We start from the raw sequence: 25,647 nt of genomic DNA, 5'->3' as shown, positions 1-25,647 counted from the left end.
TTCCAATATTGGACTTGGGTAAATAAAATGCTTCTGGCGCGTCATGTCTCACCTTTGATAATAGAATTGAAATAAATTTGTGGCCATAAATAATGTCCCCTCTTAGGTCAGCGGGGTGATTGTCAGCCATCTCAGCGTCACTTCATATTAAATTGACAATAATAAACTAATCTTTAAAAGGATCCCACCTTTTCAACTCGATTCAAGTTTTTAAGCACTTTCTTCACAAAACAGGACATTGTTGAGGACAATCCGGGCTTCCAAAAGGTTTCCACGAAAAGTGTATCACAGACTTTCAAAGAATGTCAGAACACGATGTGCGTTACGTAAAAAGCTCTACTTTGGGCGTAGACCCTAACTAAGACAGAGAAGAATGCATGTTTGCTACTGGGCTAAGACCCACGACGAAATACTATTCTCAATTGAGGTCCATCTTGATTGAACTGCTCATCCAGCGCAGAGGAGAAAAGAACTACACTGGCAGGGATTTACATTTACTTGTAATAGAATTTCAATCTTCGGTTAATCAAAAGACTGTAGAGGGTGGTGGGTAACTCTCGTATCATGAGTTAATTAAATATAAAAACTGGAAGCCTTGGCAAAGATGCACAGGATTGCATACGATGTTGGGAAGTAAGAAAAGTTAGTTGTTCAAGAAACAATGACAAGGAAACATGAAGTTGTTCGTGCCTGCTCTGTCCCAAACGGGGATGACCGCTCTGCACAATGATTAACGATTTTGGATAGAAACATTTTCATGATCTTTCTCTCTCTAACACACTTTACAAAAATACCTTGAAGTAATTGACGCTTGTAAGTGTACAAGGCCACACTTCTAGACTTTGAACGGGCGCCTGCGCCTATTTCTATGTCATTATTAACAACAACGAGAACAACAACAACAATGCCTGTACAAAATAATTATCTGTATTGTCTCTACCATACTAGCCACGACGTTTACATGCGAAAATAAATAAGTAAAGTGGGATCACCACCGCGAATGAATGGTGAACGTTCCGTTCGACGTGAACGCCGAGGAAAATCGCGTAAAAAATATCGTATCTGGAATCCAGATTTTGGATGGCTGCTTAGTGCCTTCGCAGTGCGAAATAACTGCCTCGCTTCGCGGACGCAAATTTGTACAGTGACTCGGTGAGTTTTGAATCCGCACCGGAACGTGTGCGTTCCGTCCGGCGTCATGGAAGGACTGGACTTGCAAATCAGAGTCAGCCCGCGTCGAGCCAGACCAGACGTCTAAGGAAACTCACTTCTTCGAGACTGCAGACGACCCGACTCGCCATGAAGGCTTCTCTTACACGTGAAGAGGACAGATCTTTCAAATAATGGTCGTCGTGCACTCGACTCGGACGAAACGGAACGCGGATTCGACTCCCGTCGCGCGTTTGGTCTCGCAGTGTTACGAGATCATGCGACGTGGATGCTGCTCCAAGAGATTTTTGAACCGGCCGCCCTGCGAGCAGGCCGTCACTTGGCCATGTTGGTGCTGGGCAAGGTCCGTGCGGCGCGCACCGTGGTCTGGTGCACCACGGTGCCCTGGTGCACCACGGTCTGCTGCGTCGTGGTCATGCCGCCCACCGTGCTGGAGGACACGCCCCTCGTCTTGCTGAAGCTGGAGCGCCGCTTCTGCTGCGGCGTCTCGTCGTCCGACCCCACCTCGGAGATGCTGCGCAGGCTGGCCAGGCTGGCCATGCTGGAGGAGCAGGGCGACGAGGCGGCGATGGCGGCCGCCGTGGAGCAGACGGGCGTGGCCTGGCCCAGCGCGATGGCGGTGCTGCTGCAGCCCGACGGGCAGCCCGACGGCGAGGTCGACGGGCACCGCGAGCACCCCGACGGGCAGCCCGGCAGCTTGCGGCGCACCGAGTCCCGGACTGAGTCCCTGGACGGCGCCCTGGACAGCATGGCCGTCTTGGTGGGCGAGGCCGAGGGGCTGGCGTGCTGGTTGGCGTGCTTGTTGGCGGGCAGCGAGCCCTGGCGGCACAGCCGCGGCACCAAGCCCCGCGTCGGCACCGGCGTCGTGCTGGCCGCGGACAACGAGCCCCTGGGGCTGCCCGACGCCCCGATGGGCGCCACCGCCACCAGGTCCTCGTCGTCGAGGCTCTCGACGGACGCCCTCCGCGCCATGCCGCCTTGTGCCGGACCCTGAAAGGGAGAGGAGGCATCAGCGCCATTCAGGCGCGGATCCCGGAGGGGTGAAAGGCAGGCAAAAAGTCGCACATTACCCCTGTAGGTAGGCAACTTTCGCGACATCGCCCTGAACCCGTCCCTGGATCCGCCCTCGGTGACGTTCTTTCCAGCAGCTCCGCGCCACTGTAAAGCGGACACTCACCATCGGCGCCGTGACGGGCCCGGCGGCGCTTTCTCAGGACACCGCCGGCACTCGCTGCGCCTGCTGGGCGTGCTGCGCGTGCTGGGCGCGCACGTGGGCCGGCGTCACTGGCGGCGAGGGCGCGGGGGACACGCGCGGCGAGGTGGGCGCCGAGCCCACGGAGCGCCGCGACCCGGAGCCCGGCCCGGCACCAGAGCCGGGGCCGCCCCAGTGGCCGTGGTGGTCCAGGGAGCTCGCCGTCGAACCCGTGCGCACCAGGGCGCCGGGCGCCAGGTCGACGCGGGACGAGGACCTGTGGCAAACCGGGCGGGCATGATCATTTGTGGTCCAGCCCGTAGTGGTAATGGTACGAGGGTAGGCAGTCCCGTCGCACTGACGTGCTGGCGGGGTTGCCTATCGCGTCGTTCGCAGGCGCTTGCCTGCAGGCTGAGGTAGGCAGTCCCTACGCCGTACGCGCTCACTGGGTTGCGTCGCTCACCTGGACGGCGGCGCTGACGACACGCTGGTCCGGTGGCGGTAGCTGATGGACGAGCCGCTGCGCACCAAGCCCCCCGTCGACGTCCTGCCCCCGGGCGTCCCGGCCGCGGGGCCGGTCGGCGTGGCCGGCAGCATCCTGGGCGTGGAGGGCGACGACGGCGGCGTGGGGCGGCCGCCGCCGAGGCTCTGCGTCGAGGACTTGCGCCGCACCGTCCTGGGGATGGTCCGCAAAGGCGGCGGTTAGAAGCACACTGGTGAAACGTAACCGTTCCTCTACGCTTCAGTCAAGCATACAACTACGCTTGAAGACTTTATACGCTTCAAGGGGAGGGAGGTAGTTCTCCCGTGCATTTAGATAGGCGGGAGCTACGCTTAAAGAAAGGCGTAGAAGTACGCTCCGGCTCTACCAGTGCTCCAGAGGCGTATGCACGCCGCAGGGTCGTAAGGCGGCTATGAGGCGACCGCCGCGAGGCTAGGCATCCCATTCGACGCGCTGACGTGCGAACCGTGCGAACGGGCTCGGCGAAGGTCGGCGCGGCGCGTGGCGCTGTTCCCACACTGAAGATTCCTAGAGTCGTTTTAGTCGCTCTGTCTCTCTCGCACCCATACGGGTCGCCCCGGAAGTGCGAGAGAGGCAGAGCGACGACTCTCGGACGGCCCACCACACTGTTCACGCACCGTTTGCTCGGCGAGCGGCACAGGCCCGTGGGGCAGGGCTGCCCCAGCGGACAGCGGCCCTCGCACAGGTCCTTGGACAGCAGCAGCCCCTGGTAGGACAGCAGCAGCTGGCGGCACAGCTCCTCGTCGGTGGCCTGCAGCGCCAGGCTGGGGTAGCGCTCCTTGAGGCGGCGCCGCTCCTGCAGAACAACAACCAGCGACGGGGGTCATCTTAGTGGATCATATGTACTTACATATATCCCCGTGTTTCACATGTGTGTTAGTGAGTGTAAGGGTGTGTGAGTGGGTGTAAGTGAGTGTAAGTGAGTGTAAGTGAGTGTAAGTGAGTGTAAGTGAGTGTAAGTGAGTGTAAGTGAGTGTAAGTGAGTGTAAGTGAGTGTAAGTGAGTGTAAGTGAGTGTAAGTGAGTGTAAGTGAGTGTAAGAGAGTGTAAGTGAGTGTAAGTGAGTGTAAGTGAGTGTAAGTGAGTGTAAGTGAGTGTAAGTGAGTGTAAGTGAGTGTAAGAGTGAAGTGTAAGTGAGTGTAAGTGAGTGTAAGTGAGTGTAAGTGAGTGTAAGTGAGTGTAAGGAGTGAAGTGAGTGTAGTGAGTGTAAGTGAGTGCCAATGAGTGTGAGTGTAAGTGAGTGTAAGAGAGTGTAAGAGAGAAGTGCAAGTGAGTGTAAGTGAGTGTAAGTAAGGAGTGTAAGTCATGGTGCATAATATGTGGTGGGGAGTCAGGAGAATACCAGCAGCTTTCGGTCGTGGTGGTGCAACGTAGGGGAGCATGCGGCCCCATTATTGGTCTCCAGCTCCAGCAGCTCCAGCGGCTCCGGCTCCTCCGGAAGCACCACAAGTGCTTTCTCTCGGAGTCCGGGTCGCGCTTCCGGCCCGGGCACGGAGCGTGGCGGAGCATGGAGGGCGGCCAGGCACTGGGCGGCACTGGGCTTGGCATGGTTTGGGTCCCGGTCCCGGCCCAGGCCCAGGGCCAGACCCGCGGGGGCGGACAGGGCGGGCAGGACGGGCTTCCTAGCGACCTTCCCCCACCGCTCGTGGGTCAAGGGCGGCGGCGGGTCTCCAAGGAGCTCCCAGCGGGTAGCGCTGTTTGCCCCGCTACGCCTGCTGTGCCTGTTGGGTCGGTACTTCGCACTTCGTTTCGGCCGGGGCGGCCCGATCGGCCCGGGGCACGTCAGGGAGACAATGAGCACCCGCAGGCTGATTCCGAGAGTCGTTTTCGTTGCTCTGTCTCTCTCGCACCTATAGCGGACGCCACGTGAGTGCGAGAGAGACAGAGCGACGACTCTGCTGGGCGCGTGGAGCGCGTGGGCTTGGGGCTTTCCCGATGAATCGCCAGGCCGGCCCTCTAGGGGCCGTGAGTGGGCCGTCGACAAGGGGGCGCGGCCTGCAGTGGGGCCAACAGCGCAGAAAAAAAAAATAAAACAAGAAAGAATTTTTCTCTAGGAACCACTGTCTTTCTTTAGCACGGCAAAAGCAGTACCTGGAATTCCCAGTCAGTCCCACCCTAGAAAAAGGGGGTCTTCCAGGTTAAAGTGGGAATTCCAGGTACTGCTCTTGTCCTTTGTTTTATTTCTTCTGCATCGCTGCTGGTGCTGCTGTCTTTTTCGACTGTTCACGTACCCACTCTGCGCACCTGCAGACTGATTCCGAGAGTTGTTTTCTTTGGCCCGTCTCTCTCGCACCTGCACGGGACGCCCCACGAGTACGAGAGAGGCAGAGCGACGAAACCGACTCTCGTAATCTGTCGGCTGCTTATCGCCGGCTTACCGCCGCTTTAGGAAAAGAAACGCGATTGGCGCTGCAAGAGGCGCCCTTCCCTGCAGGGCCCCGGGGCGCCCCATCCGGGGCCACCTCGCCCCACGTGGGGCCACGTGTGCCTCACAGGCCTTCACAGGTGCAGGGCCTTGGGCGCCTTGGGCCGGACAGGCATGAGGCGCGCACCCATGACAGTGGCGTGAGGGCTCACAGCGCGCATCGTGCCTGACACGGTGATCCCACCCAATCTATCTTCGTCTCTCTCTTTCCAGCTCCGGGAGACAGAGAGAGAGAGAGAGAGAGAGAGAGAGAGAGAGAGAGAGAGAGAGAGAAGAGAGAGAGGTGGGGAAGGGGTAACCCCCCCCCCCTTTTTCCCCATCCCGGACGGTAGGCAGCATTCAGCATTGCTTATTCATTCGCCAGTTCAATACCCCGGCTTGAGCCATCACACTTACAGGTAAATGCCCCGTGGACTGCCCAAGTATCGGCCGCATTGTGATCCTGATTGGGCGGGGAGGGTCATCACCTATCGGGGAGGCCCTATTCCCCCTCCACGTAACAAAAGGATGATTGCATGACACGTGCCAAAAAATTATGAGGCAAGCCACACAAAAAACACTCCAGTCCTGCGAATGTTTCCATTTCGTAAATAAGCGAATCGCATCGAGTGAGTCGCGAACCCCAACCCTTTTATTTGTTGCGAACCGCACAGGCGGCCTCGTTGCTCTATCTCTCTCGCACTCACGACGTAACCGCGTAACCCCCTAGGGGTGCGAGAGAGGTAGAACGACGAAGCGCCGTGCGGAATCGGTCTACTGTGTCACCGCGCCTCCCCCATTCCCCCCAATTCAATATGACACCCTCTCCTGAGCCAGCCCAAGCACATCATCAGCGCCGAGCGAGCACTTTTCGTGGGGAAGGAAGGGGCTTCCACTAAAGCGATCAGCGGAAGCGATTCCTCGCCCGTTCGGGGCCATTGACAGGGGAGCCCCGCCCCGCCCCGCCCCGCCCCGCCTTCGTGCCAGCCACGGCACGCCAGCGCAGCACCAGCCGGTAGTTGAAGTCGGGAGGGATCGATGTCCCTGTGGTTTTTTTCCCATGTCAGTGTTGGCATGCACGCTCTCTCTCTCTCTCTCTCTCTCTCTCTCTCTCTCTCTCTCTCTCTCTCTCTCTCTCTCTCTCTCTCTCATGGCGTTTCGACGCGACAGGAACACGAAGTCCGCAGTAATCCTTTGGCCTCCAGCGAGCCGTCAACGCGGCCCTGCGCTCGGCTCGGCTCGGCCGAGGCAGCCGCGACGAGGGTTCGCTTGCGGCTGGCTGGACAGTGGACTGATTCCCAGAGTCGGTTTCGTCGCTCTGTCTCTCTCGCACTCATGAGGCGTCCGGTATTGGTGCGAGAGAGACAGAGCGAGACCCTCGGAATCAGCCTGCCGCGCCTTCCCTGGAGGCCGCTCCAGGAAGGCGCTGGAAGTCCTCCGACCTTTTGCCTGCCCGCGGCACGCGGAATGATTCCGAGAGTCGTCAGTCGTCAGTGAATTAAGAAAATGTTTCTTGTGTCTAGATTATTTTTCTTACAAAATCCAAGAAAATCAAAAATCAAGAAACCATCTTTTTGGGTGCTGAACCGTCTGAGAGAACCGGGACACATGACGGCGACCTGGTAGAGGTCATGCGGGTTCTTTCGGCAGTCGGTCGCTCTGCATGACCCCGCAGAGGGCCCACAATGGCCCCGCAGTCAGCACGCAACGCGCCAACGCCCAGCCCAGCCGGGCGGGTCCCGCCTAGGCGTAGGCGCGCTAGACTAGCAACAGGGCGCTGCCCGGACGTGAGGAAGGGGGATGGGGAAGGTGGAAGGGGAAGGGGGAGGGGGAGGGTTTACTGACCTCGCCGAGGCGGTAGGCCTCGAACTCCTGGAGCTGCCGCTGGAAGCCGAAGTTGGGGTTGGCCACTGCCCTGCCGACCCGCACCACCTTCAGGGCCTCCTTCCACGTCAGCGACGTGACGCTCATGATGTAGGCCACCGCCACCGTCACCGAGCGCGACATGCCCGCCAGGCTGCGGACATCGAGAAGGAAAGAAAGTGAGCACTTCGATTAATCGACTTGGGGACGTCGAGAGGAACGAAAACAATGGACTAATCGACTTGAGGAGTTGGCAGGTACGAGAGTGAACACTTCGATTAATCGACTTAGGGACGTCGAGGGGAACAGGAATGAACACCGACTAATCGACCTGTGGACGTCGAGAGGAACGGATGAACACATCGGCTGACTTGGGGACGTCGGGGGGAACGAGAGTGAGCACTTCGACTAATCGGCTCGGGGACGTCCTCGGAACAGGCCGATGCGGTCGCGGGTAAACATTCATGCCTCGTGCGCTGCATTATGTAAAGGGTTGCCTTATCCGACTGGCGGCAGCACAGGGCCACTGGGTCACGAAAGTAAAATTTTTAAAAGGCTTTGACGGAAACAAAAGCAACAGTAACACGCACAAAAAACAAACATGAAAAACCGACATTTTTACCGAAATTGGGCGTGGGCGTGGTGTAGGGAGTAGGGTCTTTCCCCACGCCGTGGTCGTGGGTTCGTGGCAACCATCTCGGAGGTTAACGTAAAGGGTTGACGCCTTCAAGGTGACCATGTTTCGGGAATGCGCCCCTGATGGAGTCGGGAATAATTGAGCTTCCAACTTGGAGCAAGCACACTGCTTCCCGCGCAAAGGGCTAGCCCGTGAAATATTAAATCGATAAATTACGGAGGGGCCCTTCGGAAAGGCACCGGGTGCCAAAGGCGGTCTCTGGGCTCAGCAAGGTGGCAACACTGATCGACCCGATACCCGCAGACGGGCACTATGCACGGTGGGCCAGAAGAACGGCGGAGGCGGTAAAAATCCCGGACGGTTATTTGAGCTCCTGAGTCGCTGAATGGGACTCACACAGAGCGTGTGACCACGGTGGGTCACACGTTCGATTCGAGTCCCATTTAGCGACTCTGGAGCTCGCGTCCGGGATCTCGACCGCCTCCAGGTCTTCTGGCCCACTGTGCACTATGGCGGACTTACCAGTGGATGAGCACGTTGCCGCCCCGCAAGCGGGCGCCGTGGATGAAGTCGTTACACAGCGAGAAATACTGCTGCAGGTTTTGGTCCGGCGTGTCCGATGCCATAACGCATAGGTAGTGCTTGTCCTGAAAGAAAAAGAGAATAAAATAATTTGATGCAGAACACGCTTGAAACCTTGCGAATTATTTCGAAAAAATGTAAGGTACGAACTACATATCTAGATCTTTATACGGAGAAAAAGGAAGAAAATTACGAAGTATTTTCTTTGCACTAAGCTTATGTGCACTTTTCTTTGTAAGGTCTAAAATTTAAAGGGTTTTGAGCGTGAAATAAAACAAAAAAAACAAAGAACTTTGGTGAGGATCGAACCCGCGACCCGACTCACCGAGTGCAGCTTTCTGGCGGCATCGTGGATGGCCAGGATGTGGGTGATGCCGAAGCGGTCGAGCTGCGCCGCGTCTTTGGAGTCTCGGTAGTTGCCCACGAACAGCCCGGGCAGCACCTGCACACCGAGAAAATGGAAATGAACGCGGCGAACAAGGCGAAACAAAAACAAAAACAACAAAAACAAAGAGCAGGACTGAGATTGGAACGGTGTCGCCAGCGCCACGCCAGGCCGCCTAGCAGCGCCGCGCCCTTCCTGGATTTTCCATGTTTGCTTTCCTCGTTTGTTTTTGTTGTTTGTTTTTGTTTTACGCCGCTCGCGGCAAACATTAAACGGCGGCCAATATGCAGGGGCAATCAGCGCCTTGTGGCGTGCGCAGCGTTGTGCCGCCAGAAAGAAAATCAATCTTGAAAGAAATCATTCTGTGAAGAACGCGAACTACACCCCAAATAGGCCACAAAAAAACGCCGTTTCTAGAACAAAATAACATCCTTGCTTCCAGTGAATTTACTTGAATGGTTCCAAGTAAATTCTCTTTGGCAAGTCAATTTTCTTGGTTCAAGAAATGGCTTTTCAGGGTGTGCCTGCGTGGTTCATGAAAAAAACTGTTTATCATCACAGTAGCAGTGTGTATACTTTTCAAGCGCGGATCCACCGGGGGGGGGGAGGGCAATTGCCCCCCCCCCTTTTGACCCCTAGATAGTCGCCTGAAAGGTAGGCAAAAAGCACCACTTTGCCCCTGTAAGTAGGCAAAAAGTGCTGCCCCCCCTTAGGCCGACTCTGGATCCGCCACTGATACTTTTCATATTTTATTTCAAATATTTCAAAAAAAAAAAAACCAATTTGTTTCAATGCGGTATTCATCGTGTGCAAGTTTTCAGGGGAGAAATCAATGCTGGCGAACGGAAGCGACGGTCTTGGCGACTCTGGGAAGTGTTGGGTTTGCGGCTGCCTGGCGGGCTGGCTGCCTGGCTGGCAAGGGGCCGGTCTGTGTGCGGCTTTCTGTTTGAGCAGTCTTCCATAATGGAATAGAGATAAGCCCTGGGAACTGGTCTGCATCACGGAAGTTGCGCCGACGCCAACTCCTCCCTTTGCGCTTCCGCCACCCAGCCCCGCCACCTCCATCAGTGCCAACCGACAAGGAGATGAGCTTTTCGAAAGTGTTTTTTTGTTTCGCGTGTGCGATAAAAGAGTTATGTCGGCTCAGGTCATGCCCACAGGTTGTCGATACGTGTTTTACTTCATCACCCGCCCCCACCCCCGACTGCGCCGTTCGGGCATGATCACGTTGGTTTCAATCAACTTCGATGCTGTCAACCGCCTCCACATGCGTCATCCATTGTTTCCGGTTTCCCCTCCCTCTTCCCCCTCCTCCCTCCCTCCCTCCTCCTTCCCCCGGATCCATCTACCAGATTGCTGCTAATGTCGCCGCCACTGTTTGGGCCACGCAAACCTCTCGACTGCCTTGGTAAATTGCCCCCTCCCCCTGCCACGCGACGCGGTCGGTGTCGATATGGCCAATAGCGCGCCACCTCGGCGACCGCGGGGAGGGAAGGCCAGGGGAAACACCTCGGAACAAGGAGGACGGAAGGAAAGGGAGAGAGGAATTCGCGAAATTCGGTCAACTTGCTGCATAGGAATAACTCACAACTGTTTTGCGAATTAAATTTCTGTAGAATCAACGCGTTGTAAGTTTGCTGCAAGCATGCGTGGATCGGGGGAGGGGGGGGGGGGAGACAATCCCCCCTTACACCTAGACAGGCGCCTAAACGGCAGGCAAAAAGCAACACTTTACCCCTGTAAATAGGCAAAAAGTGATGCCCCCGGCCCCTTTGGGCCGCCCCTGGATCCACCACTGGCTGGAATGATGCTGTGCCGTGGTCTTTTGACACGGTATCCTACAAAAGCAAAAAATTAAAGAAAGCCCAAAAAAGCACCAAATGAAATTTTCTATCTGGGGAAGGCCCGGGGTTTTGCCTGCCGGCCTTTTTGCTGGGTTTTGCCATGGGCCGGGGATTGGGGGCCTGCCCTCCTGGCCTGCCTGCCTTGGGGGTTCCTTCCCCCCTTTGTTTTTGGGGTGCCCGGGATTTTCTGGCCCCAAAAGGCCCCAAACCCTCCGAGGCCCAAGGGGCCCCCCGGGAAAGTCCGTTCCAAGGGACCTTTCCATTGCGGAAACCAAAGGGTGGTCCCGGTGAGCCCCGGGGGAGGGTTTTTGGTTTCCCCCCCCTAACCCCACCCCCCACCCGCAAGGGCCCCAGCGCGAGCCCAAGCGCCCGGCGCCCCTCCTTGCCCTTCTCCCTAAAAAACATTTTTGCGGGGATTGGGAAAAATCCCTTTTTTGCGCCAATTGATTAAAAAGGGGCACTTTCCCGAAACTTTTGGTTGGCCCAATTTCCCAAGAAATATAGGGTTCCCGGGAAAGCCGGCCCCGGCCCGGGGCCCCTCAACTTTTAAAGGGGAGGGGGGGAGGGGGCTTTAACCCCCAGCAGAGGCGGGCCCCTGAAAAAGGAAAAGGGACCCCGCCCCGGGGGCCCCCCCGGGATCCCCGGGGGAATATGTTCCGGGGAAAACGGACCTCAACTAAAGGGGGAGGCAATTGAAAGAAAGTCCCGAGAGAGACAGCCAAGTGATTGCTCGTAATTCTGGTGCAAGGGCGCCGTGCCGTGCCCTGCCGTGCCGTGCCGTGCCGTGCCCTGCCGTGCCGTGCCGTGCCGTGCCATGCCGTGCCGTGCCGTGCCATGCCGTGCCGTGCCCTGCCGTGCCGTGCCGTGCCGTGCCGTGCCGTGCCGTGCCCTGCCGTGCCGTGCCGTGCCCTGCCGTGCCGTGCCGTGCCATGCCGTGCTGCGCTGGCAGAGTGCCTCTCATAGCCGTGCGATGCTGCCGCCCCAGCGCCTGCAGTGGGAAAGTCCAAGTTCCAAGGCGACCATTTCCAGTTGTCGGACCCACCAATGGCAGCTCGCGCCCTCCCGCTCGCACCCGCCGCGGGCTGAGGCTTTCTGGCTCAGCCCGTCTCCGTCCCACCCCCAGGCACACCCTGCACCTGCAACGGGACACCCTGCCCAGCCCTGCAGACTGATTCCGAGAGTCGTCTTCGTCGCTCCGTCTCTCTCGCACTCATGGGTCGTCCCGTACAGGCGCGAGAGAGACAGCGCGACGAAAACGGCTCTCGGCATCAGTCTGCAGGGCAGTGGGAAGAGAGGGATGCCTCTGTCTCTGCAACTCGGTGCGCCACAACTAGTGCAGTGCGTGGGGTGAGAAAAAGAGGGTGGGAGGGGGAATCACTGGTGCCAGAACACTTTGCGCTGTGTCCTTCCGCAGAGTTCCACGGGCCCTCGAGTGCAGGGTCGGGCCAAGCGGAGCCGGGCCGGGCCGAGCCGGGCGCACCGCCTCAACTAATTAAAAGTGGCTCTTTGAGGTCCGCGCCGCGGACGCGCGCGCAGTTTGCGGCGAGCACCCTCACGACGAGCACCCCGACGACGGGCACCCGAGCGATGAGCACCGCGACGATGTGCACCCGGACGAACACCCCGACGAGCACCCCGACGACGAGCACCCCGACAACGAGCACCCGGACGACGAGCACCCTAACGAACATCTCGACGACGAGCACCCCGACTACTAGCACCACGACTATGAGCATCCCGACGATGAGAACCCCGACGAACACCCCGACGACGAGCACCGCGACGACGAGCACGCAGACAAGCGCACGACCGCGCAGACACACTGTCATCTCGCTGCCGTCACCGAGGCCGCTCAGAAGAACCGCGGCGACGACGATGAATCCCTCTTGGCCAACTCCACCTGTAAAATGAAAGCCAGCCGCGGCATTGTTTCCAACCGAGGCGCCCCCCCTCCCCCCTTTCCCCTTTCGCGGAGACGGAAGCCCACCGCCGCCAGCGCCCTGCCGTCCAGGACGGTCCAGGACGACACCGATATATCATGCCGCCAGCTGACAGGCGACTGGGGGAAAAGAACGCGGTGGGGGGGGGGGGGACCAGCAGGGGGCGCACGACGAGCTTTTAAATGCGCGGCCGTCTTCCGGCCAGCCTGCCCCAGTCCGCACACTGATTCCGAGAGTCGTTTTCCTCGCTCTGTCTCTCTCGCACCCAGACGGGGCGCCCCGCGAGTGCGAGAGAGACGGAGCGACGAAAGCGACTCTCGGAATCAGTGTGCTGCAGACGGCCCCGGGCAGACGGCAGGCAACTGGTGCAGCGGGACCGAGCGGGACCCCAGCGACTCGGAGAGGTCCAGCACGTCCGCCGGATTTGCCGCCCCGCCCCGCCCCCCCCCCCCCGCCCCGCCCCCCGCCCCGCCCCGCCCGCCCCGCCCCGCCCCGCCCCCCCGCCCCGCGCCCGCCCCGCCCGCCCCGCCCCGCCCCGCCCTTCCGCACCTAATCCCCAGGGACCCTCGGCCCCTCCCGTGGGACTTCCCCCCCCTCCCCTCCTCCGGGACAGACACGGCCATGCACGCGTTTACCATCACAGAGCACCCCTCCCTCCCCCCTCCCCCTCGCGACACGTCGGAACTCCAGGAGAGGAGCTCCCCCGTCAAGGTCACCCGCATCGATCCGGGAGCGGGACGGCCGGGACGGGGCGAGTCGCGGTCGGGGCGCGCGCGCGCGAGAGAGAGAGAGAGAGAGGGGGGGGGGGGGGGGGGGGTGAGACCGGGCCACGTGGGGGAGCGAGCGAGAGAGGGACAAGGAGAGACAAGGGATGGGGCCGCGTCCGTCTGAAAATAAATCTGGCCGGGATGAGGGGATGAACTGCACGCCGCCGCGGCCAGGCACAGTGTTTAAACGCCGTTTTTTTCAGTCATTATCCTTTTTCCCCGCGCGCTTCGGGCCATTTGCCTCCACGCTTCTCGTTTCTTTTTGCGATGCCGACACCAATCATTTTTTATGCCCGCTGGCTTCCGGCCCGCCGGGCCCGCGCACTTCCGGTACGAGTTCTTCTCCCTGACCGTTCATTACGGCGGGCCTGCATTCCGAGAGTCTCGCTCTGTCTCTCTCGCACCTTACTCGGGACGCCCCGTGAGTGCGAGAGAGACAGAGCGACGAAAACGACTCTCGGAATGAGTCTGCTGGCCAGTCTCGCCGGTCTTGCCAGTCTCGTCACGCGACAAAATGGACGAAATGGGTTAGAGGCGCTACTTGGCAGCGCGCCCAATCAGGGCCCAGTCGTTTTGCACTTTGCAGCCCGGTCCGCTCCGCTCCGAACGACGCCGCGGCTTGGCTTCGGCCGCCACACAGAAACCAATATTATTAATTTTTTCTCTGGAAAATAAAATTATTGGAGGTTTGATAATTGGAAGTACGGGCATAAAGTAAAGGTGCCACCGGAAAGACATTGTGCACAACGTCACGTGACTTTCTCTCTGTCAAACAGTGATTGGCTATCTAGCTACTCGGGCTACTTAACAATACTGTAGTCACCTCGGTAGTGACCTGTCAGCTGACACTGCCTAATTACATCATCATTGTTTTTAAAACCGGTTTGACCGATTTCTGCCCTCTGCTTTTTTGTATTGAGATAAAGACACACTTTTCAACCGTGAAATGCAACAGTACTACGCATCTCCCCCCCTCTACACACACACACACACACACACACACACACACACACACACACACACACACATGCGGCGGGGGCGGCTTCTCCGCGACCCCTCCGTGCGGCTAGTGAGTGCCTCCAGACTTGCTGCTGTTGCTGCCTGCCCCGGCCTGCCTTGAGGTCTCCTTCTGCATGCGACTGACCTACATTCCGGGCGCCCCGAACACCGTGGTGCGCCACGCCACGCCACGCCACGCCACGCCACGCCACGCCACGCCACGCCACGCCACGCCACGCCAGGCGAGTTTGTTGACCATGTGGTGCGCTCCAGGGGCGCCCACAGAGCCATGCAGGGTTGCTATGCAGACTGGAAGGGGTGGCAAGCCGCCTTGGTGAGGTGTTACGGTGTGGAGGGTTGGAGGGGGGTGCGTGGGTGGGGGGAGAGAGACAGAGAGAGAAGGAGAGAGAGGGAGTAAGTAAGGGACGGGTTGATTGGGGAGGGGTATAGCAGCGGAGAAGGGTGGTAGTTGAGCAAGCTGCTCGGAAGGCGAGATGCTTACGGGGTCTGACCCGGTCCAGTTTACCAACGACACATGCGAGGCGGCATGTGCTGGCTGTGTTGGGACTTTGTGTCGTGCGGCGGCATGCTGCTGACGACAACACCACCACACCGCCAGCGCCGCCACCACCACCAGCAGCACCGGGACTTGGGACAAAATGTTATGATTCGGCCGCAATCTCCGTTGTTTTTGCCCACAAGGCGTACGCTGCGGCGCCGCGCCAGGGAATACAGGGCGACACGTGTCGAGACACTGTTTGTCGTGCAGTGTGGCTGCAGCCGGCTGTCCGCGGTACACATGACACAGCGGGGAGGGGAAGGGAGGGCGCAGCTGAAAAACAACTGACAGACAGACAGACAGGCAGACGGACAGACAGACAGACAGCCTTGTCTGAATGATTGTTGTCATCATGTCCATTGTAAACTAAAAACCCCGCGCAAAAGAAAAGTACAGAAGAGTGCAGAAATTTAATTCTCGCGAAGAAAAAGAATTAATACTTGGAGAAAAAGTTATACGCGGGGGCTCGCCGTAAACCTGTCGAGGTCTGGAAGCTGGATTCTGCAGTGGGCCGTTTCGGCAAGTTCGGAGAGCAGCAGCCTGCCGGCAGGAGCGGCGGCGAGGCGCACGGCAGCACGGCACACTGTTGGTTCGGACCGCCCCTGGGTGGCGCTTCCCGCGAGCAGTGCTACGATTTATGAATCAAGGGGCGGCGTTGCGTGGGGGGGGGGGGGGGGTTACAGTGTACAGGCCCTGGGGGTGGGTCCAGCAACGAGGGTCGGATTGCCCTAGGGGTGGCGGGGCGGGGGGGGGGGGGTTACAGTGTACAGGCCCTGGGGTGGGTCCAGCAACGAGGGTCGGATTGCCCTAGGGTGGCGGGGCGGGGGGGGGGGGTTACAGTGTACAGGCCTGGGGGTGGGTCCAGCAACGAGGGTCGGATTGCCCTAGGGGTGGCGGGGCGGGGGGGTTTACAGTGTACAGGCCCTGGGGGTGGGTCCAGCAACGAGGGTCGGATTGCCCTAGGGGTGGCGGGGCGGGGGGGGGGGGTACAGTGTACAGGCCCTGGGGGTGGGTCCAGCAACGAGGGTCGGATTGCCCTAGGGGTGGCGGGGCGTCGTCGGCGAGGGTGGGCCGCTCGGCGGCCGGACTAATAGTGTGTCAGGCAGGTCAGGACGCTCAGCGACAAACGTGACTGTCGCCGCGCCCTCGCGGCCCCGGCACGGCACGGCACGGCACGGCGCGGCACGGCTTCCACCACGGCGATGGCGGCGCCGGGGGCTGAGCTGATGATGAGGACGTGAGCAGCACGCCAAGCCAGGCTTGCCGCCCGCGCAGTGTTGCCACGTGAAAAGGGGAAAATTCCCGCCATGCAGGCACCCAGGGTACAAAGGGTTGCCAACCTCCACCGACCTCAACCCTGCCTGCCGAATCGCTAAAGCAATATCCGTGCTTTGCTCTGGAGAGGCTGCTGCCCAGTAGGCAGGCTGAGGTTGGCAACCCCGCTAACCTACTGTAACCGCTCAAACTGACCTCGCGCGCGGACGAGGTTCCGCGAGTCGCCGCGAGATGGCGCTGCGCGCGCCGAGCCGCCGCACGCTCGCGGTGGCGACCTAGGTTAACGTTGTAACTAGTTTGTAAGCAGGTTTGTGGTGGGAGAACAAGCAATTCGGGGGCGATTGATATTTCCTAATGAATGGTGGATCCACGGTCCGAGCGACTGCAATGGCAGCTCGGCTGAGGGACTCCCCGACCGCGGCGAGCGCGTCACCGGCTGATCTTCGTGGAGAACGAGCGCCTGCAACGGCCGTTCCCTCCGAAGGCGAAGCGCCCCCACTGGCTGCTTCCCCGATCGACTACACCGCCATCGCCGACGATAACGATAGCTGCGACGGCAACATTGGGACCCTGGGCCCTTCACCCCGGGCGGCGACCGTGCCGACGGTCACGCGGTCACACTACGTCGAGCGGGATTTATTCTACCCCGTGTCGCCGACACTGGTTCAAAATCCCGGACGCGTTTTGAGCTCCAGAGGCGCTTAATGGGACTCAAACCGAACGTGTGACCCCACCATCGAATTGCTATCCGAACGAGGAATCCATTGGTCACACGTTCGGTTCGTGTCCTGTTGAGCGACTCTGGAGCTCAAATCGCGTCTAGAGTTTTGGCCGCCAGCGCCGGTCCTCTGGCCTGCTGTGGGCCGTGTCACGCCGTCAAGCCGCGTCTCGTGTAGGGAAGCGGTCCCGACGGCCAGCACGGCCAGCACGGCCACTAGTGCTTCGTGTAAAAGGCAAAAGCCCGACGAGGAACAATCCCGTCTTATCGACCAGGCCGGCAGCGGCACTGGCGGCCCGTCAGCAAAGCGAGCGGAGCGAGCGAAGCACACCATTGGCCGAGTCGTCGTTTGGGGTCAGTGGGGCGGAGGAGTAACCACCGCTTGTGTACGTGTGTGTTAGTGTGTGTGTGTGTTGTGTGTGTGTGTGTGAGAGAGAGAGAGAGAGAGAGAGAGAGAGAGAGAGAGAGAGAGAGAGAGAGAGAGAGAGAGAGAGAGAGGCATTGGTGTGTTTAAGTGCGAGCGTGTGAGTGTGTTTGTCCGTCCGTGTGGGTGGTCGTGCGGGGACCCTCCTTTTCCTTGTTCTTTGACGCAGAGCGCTGGCCGCTGCCGGCCGAAATTGACCGTGACTGACCCAACCCGCCGACCCGCCCCAGACCCCGGTGCCCCCCACCCTCGCGACCCGCCCCTGGCCCGCCCCTGCATCCCCGTCAACTGCCGTAGTAGAGTTGCGTCAATTCTCCCACTTACCCCCACTGCTGCTGCGCCCCCCCCCCCCCCCCCCACGCCCCCAGGGCTGCCAGATCCGATCGCGGTCCCGGAGACCCCCCTGCTGCTCCCCGGACGGGTCGGCCTCCTCAGCTAGTTTCATCCGTCTGCACTGGTTTACGACGAGTCCATGTCGCTCGCTGCCCCCCCTCCCCTCCCCTCCTTGGCCTCCATCCGATGCGCGGGCCTTGTCTTGTCTTGTATTTATGTCCCTATAAGGGCTGCCCGTCGGAGGAACTGGATTGGCTGCGGCACAGAATTAACGGATCACAGGGTCTTGTGTTCAATGAGGCCGCTCGCGACGAATAGCACAGTGTAGCAGCAGCGGTCCCGCGCAGAAACACAGTGGATGGAAACCGAGCGGGGGCTGCGCTTGTATACACGCCCATGCTTTGACCAAGATTTTTGTTTCCCTGCAGTTCCGTTCACGACTGTCACCGCCGCCGAGTGAAAGCAGTCAAGTTCCCTGTTTTATCTCCTTCGTTGTTTTTACTTTTTTTTTTTTTTTAAAAAAAAAGGTTTTTGGTTGGGAAACTGACTAATTGTTTTCTTCCGTGCTGGCGCTGATCGGCGGCCCAGTCGGCGGCGGGCTGGCGGCGGGTCCACTCGGAACTAGGCCACCGGGAGGTGGACGCCGGGGAGGTGGACACCGCTGCCCGCTCCGTGACCGCCCGCCCGCCACACCCCGCCACACCCCGCCACACCCCGCCGCACCCCGCCGCACCCCGCCGCACCACGCCGCACCCCGCCGCACCCCGCCGTACCCCGCCGTACCCCGCCGTACCCTGCCGTACCCCGCCGTACCCCGCCGCACCCCGCCGCACCCCGCCGTACCCCGCCGCACCCCGCCGCACCCCGCCCCGCCCCGCCGCACCCCGCCCCGCGCCCGCGTTTAGCATTGCAAACGGATTCGCCAACGGCTTTGGTCTGCGCTGGCTGCGCTCTGCGCATTGTTACACAAAAGCGAAAGGGGCGGCCGTATTTCACGGTGGAGGTGCGCGTGGAAGAGAGCGGCGTGCGCACTCACACATGCAGTGGAGTGGAATCGATAATTAAAACACTGGCTGCTCCGCGGCCCCGCCGCTCTGCACGCGTCGTGCATTGCAAATTGCCGCCCCGGACAGAGATTCATGCAGTTCAATTAATCCCCGGGATAAACCTGCCATCTTGCTCCGCCCCCCTCCCCCTTTCCCAACCCCCCTCCCCCCTGGCGGGGCACAATGTAGGTGGCCCGCACGTATCGCCCCGCCGCCCTTGCCCTTGCAGTGCAGGCACCCCCCCCCCTCGTCATAATGTCGTCCTTTTCCCCGTGCGGACTGACTCCGAGAGTCGTTTTCGTCTCACACTAAATGTTTGTGTACAATTTTGTACGTGGTGATGCATAATTTTAAACTTGTATGCCGTCGTGCATAAAATTGTGCGTGAATTTGCATAAATTTATGCATTCTTACGCATAATATTATGCAAATTCCCCGCATGCACAAAATCGTGCAGGTGGCACGTACAAAATTCTACATAAACATTTAGTGTGCTCTCTGTCTCTCTCGCAAATGGGGACGCCCCACGGGTGCGAGAGAGACAGAGCGACGAAAACGACTCTCGGAACCACTGGCCCTGGGCATGCACTGAAAAACCAAACGTGGTCTAGACCGCATCATTGGTGTGGTCAAATGCACGGAGAAAAAAAGTTAGTTGTGACAACGAAAAAGTTAGTTAATTTTTCCGGAGCAAAATAAGTTGGTTATGACAACAAACTTTTTTCTTGCCGTCGCAACGTTAAGAAGATTACTAGTTGAAACAAATTTGTAGCTTCAAGGAACGAGAAACACTTGCTGCTGTAACTAGTTTCTTGACTTCAAGAGCGATTGAGTTTTAGTTCTGAGAACGAAGCCAATATTGTTCTGAAAGCAAATATATTGGCTCATGTAGGCAAAGCTACAAGTAATGAGTTCGATGAGGGACGGAACTGAGCCACGTGATGTGCAGGTTCTCTACAGATGTGGTTATTTCTGAAGGTGCGCGTCCCCGGGGAGACCAAGCATAAAACAATTGATCAGTTCAACCGACTTACAAAATTTTAACGGGCGGAGGTGAATGGAATAATCCGACCCATCAAAGGATGCAGCGAAGTCATGACTACTTCAGCTACACATCAACGTGAAGTGGGTCTCTGCCCAACCAGATTCACGCTGTGAGCTGCCCGCGCGAGCGCCGGACCGCTGGACGATCGCAGCTTCTGCAAAGTGTTCAAGTCGCTGCGACGGACCATGATAGCATAGGCAGATCGGCAGCGCAGTGGCTTGCGATGTCGCGTCTCAATACGAAGAGTGCGGGTTCAAATCCCCATCCGGGGACTTCGATGTGCTCGATTCTTTTCTCCGAGCTTGCAGCTCTGATGCTGACGTCACAGGGAGATCGTGCCTCTGAGCACGGTTGCAACCCCTTTTAGGCGAGAGCCTCACAATTTCGTCGTTACAACAAAAGAGGCGTGAAGCAGTTGTAACGCGCTGGGGTAAACAGGTGTTTCGTACAGGCTCCCAAAACTGTGACACTGATGACAAAAAAAATTTTGCCGCCCTAGCAAATTTTGTGAGTCCCGGGGAACTAAGTTTATGCATTCGTAGAACGAGGTTTCATGATGATCATTACAAAATTGATGACGTTAAGACTACATTCATAGTTTTGTTGCATCAACTAATAGAAATCGTAGGGAGAGCAATGCTGTTTGTTGAGACAAGCGAATGATTAGTTCGATCAGCTAAGCGTCTTGGTTTCGGAAAAAGTAACTAATCTCTTAGTTGTCCCAACGAAGTGTTTGTTGCCACAGCAAAGTCTTTTTCTCCGTGTGGATGCCATTTTGACCGCATCAGTTGGTGTGGTCTAGACCACGTTTGGCCACGTTTGGTGTGGTCTAGACCACACTTAACGCCCCAAACGTGGTCTAGACCACACCAACTGATGCGGTCAAAATGGCATCCATTTGACCACACCAATGATGCGGTCTAGACCACGTTTGGTTTTTCAGTGTGGTTCCACGCAGTGTATGTGGGTGCGAGAGAGACGGACGCGCCACGCCATGCGGGCCGGGGTAGTCTTTAGCAGCACGTGGGCCCTGCAGGCTCGCGCTCGCTCGGAAAGAGCTGAGCCTCAATCTAATTCGCGAATGTGCTATTATCGGTCGGAGAGAGAAGGGATTGAGAAAGACAAGACACTCCAAACGAAATGCAGCAGCAATAAAAAAAAATCAATCAAGAAACAAATTCTTTTTTTTCAGTCGGAGTAGTGTGTGCAGTGCACTGTAGAAAACAACAAGGGTAGTTTCACCACGTGTTGAGCGGCTAAATTTACCCACGTGGATTTTTTTAAAATTCCTACCCCCCCCCCTCTTTCCCACATCCCTCGAAGGGGTAAATTCACCCTTTTTTTGTATCATGAACGTTTCCCGCCGAAAAGCACGCACGCAGGCGCGTTAGACGCGACGAAACGCGGCAATCTAAACCATCTAAACATTTTACAGTGTGTGCTCGCGATAAAAATTCTCGACGAAGCCGGAAATACCGCTGAGCAATTCCTCTCTCCCCCGTTTCGTTTCGTTTCCCCTGACAGTGCCAGCAGCTGCCTTTCCCCGACAGCGTGGCAAAGGCACGGTACCCTACTGCGGAGGCCAAAGGTCGTGTTGCCGGAGAGGGAGGGAGAGAGGGGAGAGAGAGAGAGAGAGAAGAGAGAGAGAGAAGGGAGGCAAGGGATGATCGTTTAGCGCTATTCCCCGTTCCGGAGGCGCGGCCGGCCAGACGGATCCGACGGGTGCGGATTGGGTGCGGACGCTAAGGCGCTCGGCGTGAATCTTTAAAGCCCCACTTAATGCTGGGGCCCTGGATCGTCCTGGATCGTCCTGGATCCAGCCGAAGGACCGAGAAGCCGCAGCCGGCGGCCCCACCAATGGATTCCTAGTCCGGAGCGAGCAATCCATTGGTGGGGTCATACTTTCGGTCTTCTGGCCCACTGTGTCGCGCAGTACGGGAGGGCCTACCTGCTGCATCACTGTCTCTGTCCCACTCTTAGGTTGGTCACGCTCTGTCTCTCTCGCACACAGCAGGCCCTCCCACACTGCTCGAGCACACCACAGTGGCGAGCGCCTCGCCGCCCAGACAGCGGGTAAGCCCGTCGGCGCCGTGGCGCGCCGGGTTGCCTATCCTCGACTCGACGGGCGGCAAGGCAAGGCAGGGCTGGGCAGTGTAGGCGTCGACGTCGCTCTCTGCCTCTTGTTTCCGCTTGGCTCTGCTTTGGCTCTGCCTTGGCTCTGCCCGGCAACAGTGGCCTCGTCAATATGAAGCGGTACGGAGCGGAGCGGGGCGCTGGTGTCAGTTTGTGCCTCCCGCGTACCTCTCTTTATTGAATATCGACTGCTGCTCGCCCTTCTGCCTGCTGGCCCCGCCCCACCCCGCCCACCCGCCCCACCCGCCCCGCCCCGCCCCGCCCCGCCGCAGTGCAGCCAATGCATGACAAACAGCACCCGGTCCGATTTCACTTCGTTTCGCCCCTCCCCTTTCTTCTGCTGCTCAGAAGCCATTTGCAGGGTCCCGAGTTCAAGTACCCGCGCTGCGTTCTTTTCCCCCCCTTCGATTTTTTCCCCACTGCTCCATTCTTTTCTCCGTCTTTTTTGGCGCGGCCGAGGCGTGGGGGATAGTGGTGCCAGGGAACACTGCGGGGTTGTGGGGCGTGGTGCTTAGTCGACCATGATTTGTCTGGATGACGCATGATGTAGGGTGTAGGGTGCTGTAGGGCGGGCTAGGAAATGTGGGCCGGTGTGGGAGGGGGGAGAGACCAATATTTGGGGTAGATTTGGCACACCTCTCCGGCCCACGCTCCCCGCAGTCCGCACCGCGCCAAGAACGACGTCCATCTCGACATAAAGCGCTCTAAGAGCGACTGGATGGTGGCTGAAGGCGTAGAGGCACCGCTTCCCAAGTCTTCGGACCCACGTTCAAAACTCAGCTTTGGAATTATTTTTCTTTTATTTTCTCCTTTTCCCTCATCGGACTCTCAACTGACCACCACCCTCGTTGCGACTGAGTAGCGCGCTGGGTCGACGCAGCAGAGAGCACATGCACGGTTTTATGGTGCAGGGGAAAGGGGGGGGGTTGCGGTTGAACGCATTACCCACTGTCCATCGAGTGTCGGGTCCGAGCCGGCAGAAACTCTGCTCTGTCAGAACCTATTCCAACACTCCCGCCCGATCCTGCTGACAAACTTTATCTGCCATAAAATCTCGGACACGCAGGGCGCAGCGTCTCTGTCCTTGAAACAAAACTTTGCGAATGCATATGCAATGCTTGATATCTAGTATAATTCGGCCCACATTTTATGGCGTCAAATCAGTGTCATTTTCCTCCGGCCTGGTTAAATTTTACCCGTCACCCGAAATTAGGACATACATTTTCAATTCGACCGCTTGAGAGGAGTGGGGCTGGTTCATTTATGCACTTGCTCAAAATGTAAAAAGTCCAAAAAGGTGTTTCAATCAAAGAAAAAGATGACAGTCGTACGAAACGGGGAGTCCAAAGTCAATAAAAATATTGTCTCCAGACAGTTAGCACACCTGAACTGGTCTCGATTCTACACTCGCAACAAAATAATCCCAAGAACTTTAGCGTGTAGGGACAACCATGCCGCAGCGTTCCGGCGGCAACTCGGCCGGCGAGTGGAACGCGCGGCTCCAGCCGGAATCGCAAAATGCAGAGGGGGCAGGAAAGTTATGCCCGTCAGGCCGTCAGCGACTGGGCGTGAAGCGGCGTGAAGGGACACTCGCTGCCAAAAGTTTCCAGTTTTCCAGCCGCAAAGTTTGGTCGCGGTCGTGGTGCTGGAGGCGAGGCTCGGGCGAACGGACGCCTAACCGGAAGTAAGCCGACACCGACAGACAGACATACGAGGAGACGGACCGCCCGACATACCAACAGACAGACAGACAGACAGACAGACAGACAGACAGACAAAAAGACAGGCAGGCAGACAGGCAGGCAGACAGACAGACTTTCTTCCCGAACGCCACGAACGCCCGTAATGGTAATGGTAATGCCGGGTAGGCAACCCAGCCGGCTGCAGCGCACGGCTGCGTGGCGGGCTTGCCTAACCGGCAGTCCGCAGGCGTCTCGGCGTCCTCGCGACGCCCAGTGGGCCAGAAGACCGGTGGAGGCGGTCAAACTTCATGACGCGTTTTGGGCTCCAGAGTCGCTAAATGGGACTTGAACCGTACATATGACCCCACCAATGGATTGCTCTTCGAATGAGCAATCCGTTGGTGAAGTCACACGTTTGGCCTGAGCCCTGTTTAGCGACTCTGAAGCTCAAAACGCATCTAGTGTTTTGGTCGCCTGCGCCGGTCTTCTGGCCCACTGTGCGACGTCGCGATGCACCCGTTGGCGACGCGCGTCGCGCCTCCGACTTGGCTTGTTCCGCGAGAGACGTGCATGTGCTGATCGGATTACCGGGAGAGGCGTCCTCCTTGCCGAAGCGGGCGAAGCGCGCGAAGCAGGTCAGGCGAGAATGGCCGAGTTCCTCTGGGGGTCTCAGGGATTGTGCTAATCAAGACTGCACTGCTTGTTGTGTGTGACTGACGCTTCGTGAATAGTTTCGAGCAGTTTCGCCCGGGGGACGTGGCTCTCTACACGTGACGCCGTCCGTGACACGTGCACGACGAGGCGGTGCAACAACGCGACGCCGTCCGTGACACGTGCACGACGAGGCGCCACAACAACGCGACGCCGTCCGTGACACGTGCACGACGAGGCACCACAACAACGCGACGCCGTCCGTGACACGTGCACGACGAGGCGCCACAACAACGCGACGCCGTCCGTGACACGTGCACGACGAGGCGCCACAACAACGCGACGCCGTCCGTGACACGTGCACGACGAGGCGCCACAACAACGCGACGCCGTCTGTGACACGTGCACGACGAGGCGCCCCAACAACGCGACGCCGTCCGTGACACGTGCACGACGAGGCGGTGCAACAACGCGACGCCGTCCGTGACACGTGCACGACGAGGCGGTGCAACAACGCGACGCCGTCCGTGACACGTGCCCCACGAGGCGGCAGGCTCCTTACCTTGTTCATGCCATTGCCCATGGTGGTGGCGCCGAGCCCTCGGCCGTGCCCGTGCGCACGTGTTCGCGGCGACGGCCATGCAGACCACGGCCGGCGCGCCGCGCGGGGCTTGCCGCTCGGAGCCCTCGGCGCCAACGCGTGCTACCCGGGGGCAGCTCTGGGGCACACTGCTGCGCTGCGGGCGCGGGCCCGCCGCCCCACCCGGAGCATGCCGGCAACCCCCACCCCCGCCTCGAACACAAGCAGCCCCCTCCACCGCAAGCTTCAATTTCCTTGGCGTGGACATCGGCGCCGTAGGTGGTGTGGTGCGTTTTTACGTTTTTCTTCTGTTTTTTGTTTTTCGAGGGTGGCGTAGCAAACGCCGCCTGGCTTTTTGTTGTCGCCAGAGATCTTGGCTTTTATTGCCGTTTTTATTGTCTGGCTGGCTCTGTGCGGCTCTGTGTTTACAGCTCCCGGTGCTTCACGTTGCTTTACGTCGTCGCGCTCGTTCGTCGACCGACGCTCCGCCATTCATTTGCTGTCCTCTGCTCTTCATTCCTCTTCTCACTCACGTTTCATTGCACTGTATTTGTCGGTTATCGTGGTCCGTTCGTCCCACATTCCGATGTTTCCAATCTGATAATGAGTCTCTAACCTCTCGGCTATCACAGCAGTGGTAAAACTCGATGGAAGCTTTGTTCCTATCACAGGTGTGTAGCCGAGAGGTTAGAGACGTGAGATCGAGTTACCGCAGGCCGGCGTTCGAATACCAGCGTCACTAAAGTTTTTTCGACTTGCTATCCTATGGGTGGTGGTTTGAGGCCATCAGAGCGGAGCCGTGGGCAACAGGCCCACATGCCGGAGGTTCGACTCCTAACAAATATTTCCATTTAATTTTACTGCCTCACCCAGTGCGGTTCAAACCCGTGAACGAG

The 25,647-nt window shown here is 58.6% G+C and overlaps 1 protein-coding gene across 1 annotated transcript; it reads right to left on the bottom strand.

The window, feature by feature from the left end:
• Positions 1-2,380: 2,380 nt before the first annotated feature.
• On the bottom strand, positions 2,381-24,858 carry LOC117644690 (dual specificity protein phosphatase 15-like). The gene is made up of 7 exons (XM_034384303.1): positions 24,734-24,858; positions 8,696-8,812; positions 8,311-8,435; positions 7,134-7,305; positions 3,503-3,681; positions 2,826-3,038; positions 2,381-2,639 (listed from the first exon to the last, which is right to left on the bottom strand). The coding sequence occupies exons 1-7, from the start codon at positions 24,752-24,754 to the stop codon at positions 2,381-2,383; spliced, it is 1,086 nt and encodes a 361-aa protein (XP_034240194.1). The 5' UTR covers positions 24,755-24,858.
• Positions 24,859-25,647: the final 789 nt, after the last annotated feature.

This window comes from Thrips palmi, unplaced genomic scaffold (assembly GCF_012932325.1).
Source record: "Thrips palmi isolate BJ-2018 unplaced genomic scaffold, TpBJ-2018v1 HiC_scaffold_18, whole genome shotgun sequence".
Classification (NCBI taxonomy): Eukaryota; Metazoa; Arthropoda; class Insecta; order Thysanoptera; family Thripidae; genus Thrips; species Thrips palmi.
Note: the sequence above shows the minus strand (reverse complement) of the source record. Positions and strands in the feature narration are given on the sequence as shown.

Excerpts from the sequence above, each read along its gene's own strand:
- LOC117644690 (XM_034384303.1), bottom strand. The coding sequence starts at position 24,754 with ATGGGCAATGGCATGAACAAG. Across the intron at positions 8,436-8,695 it reads CCGCCAGAAAGCTGCACTCG|GACAAGCACTACCTATGCGT; the intron begins GTGAGTCGGGTC and ends TTTTTCTTTCAG. Across the intron at positions 3,039-3,502 it reads TGCCGCTCGCCGAGCAAACG|GACGGTGCGGCGCAAGTCCT; the intron begins GTGCGTGAACAG and ends GACCATCCCCAG.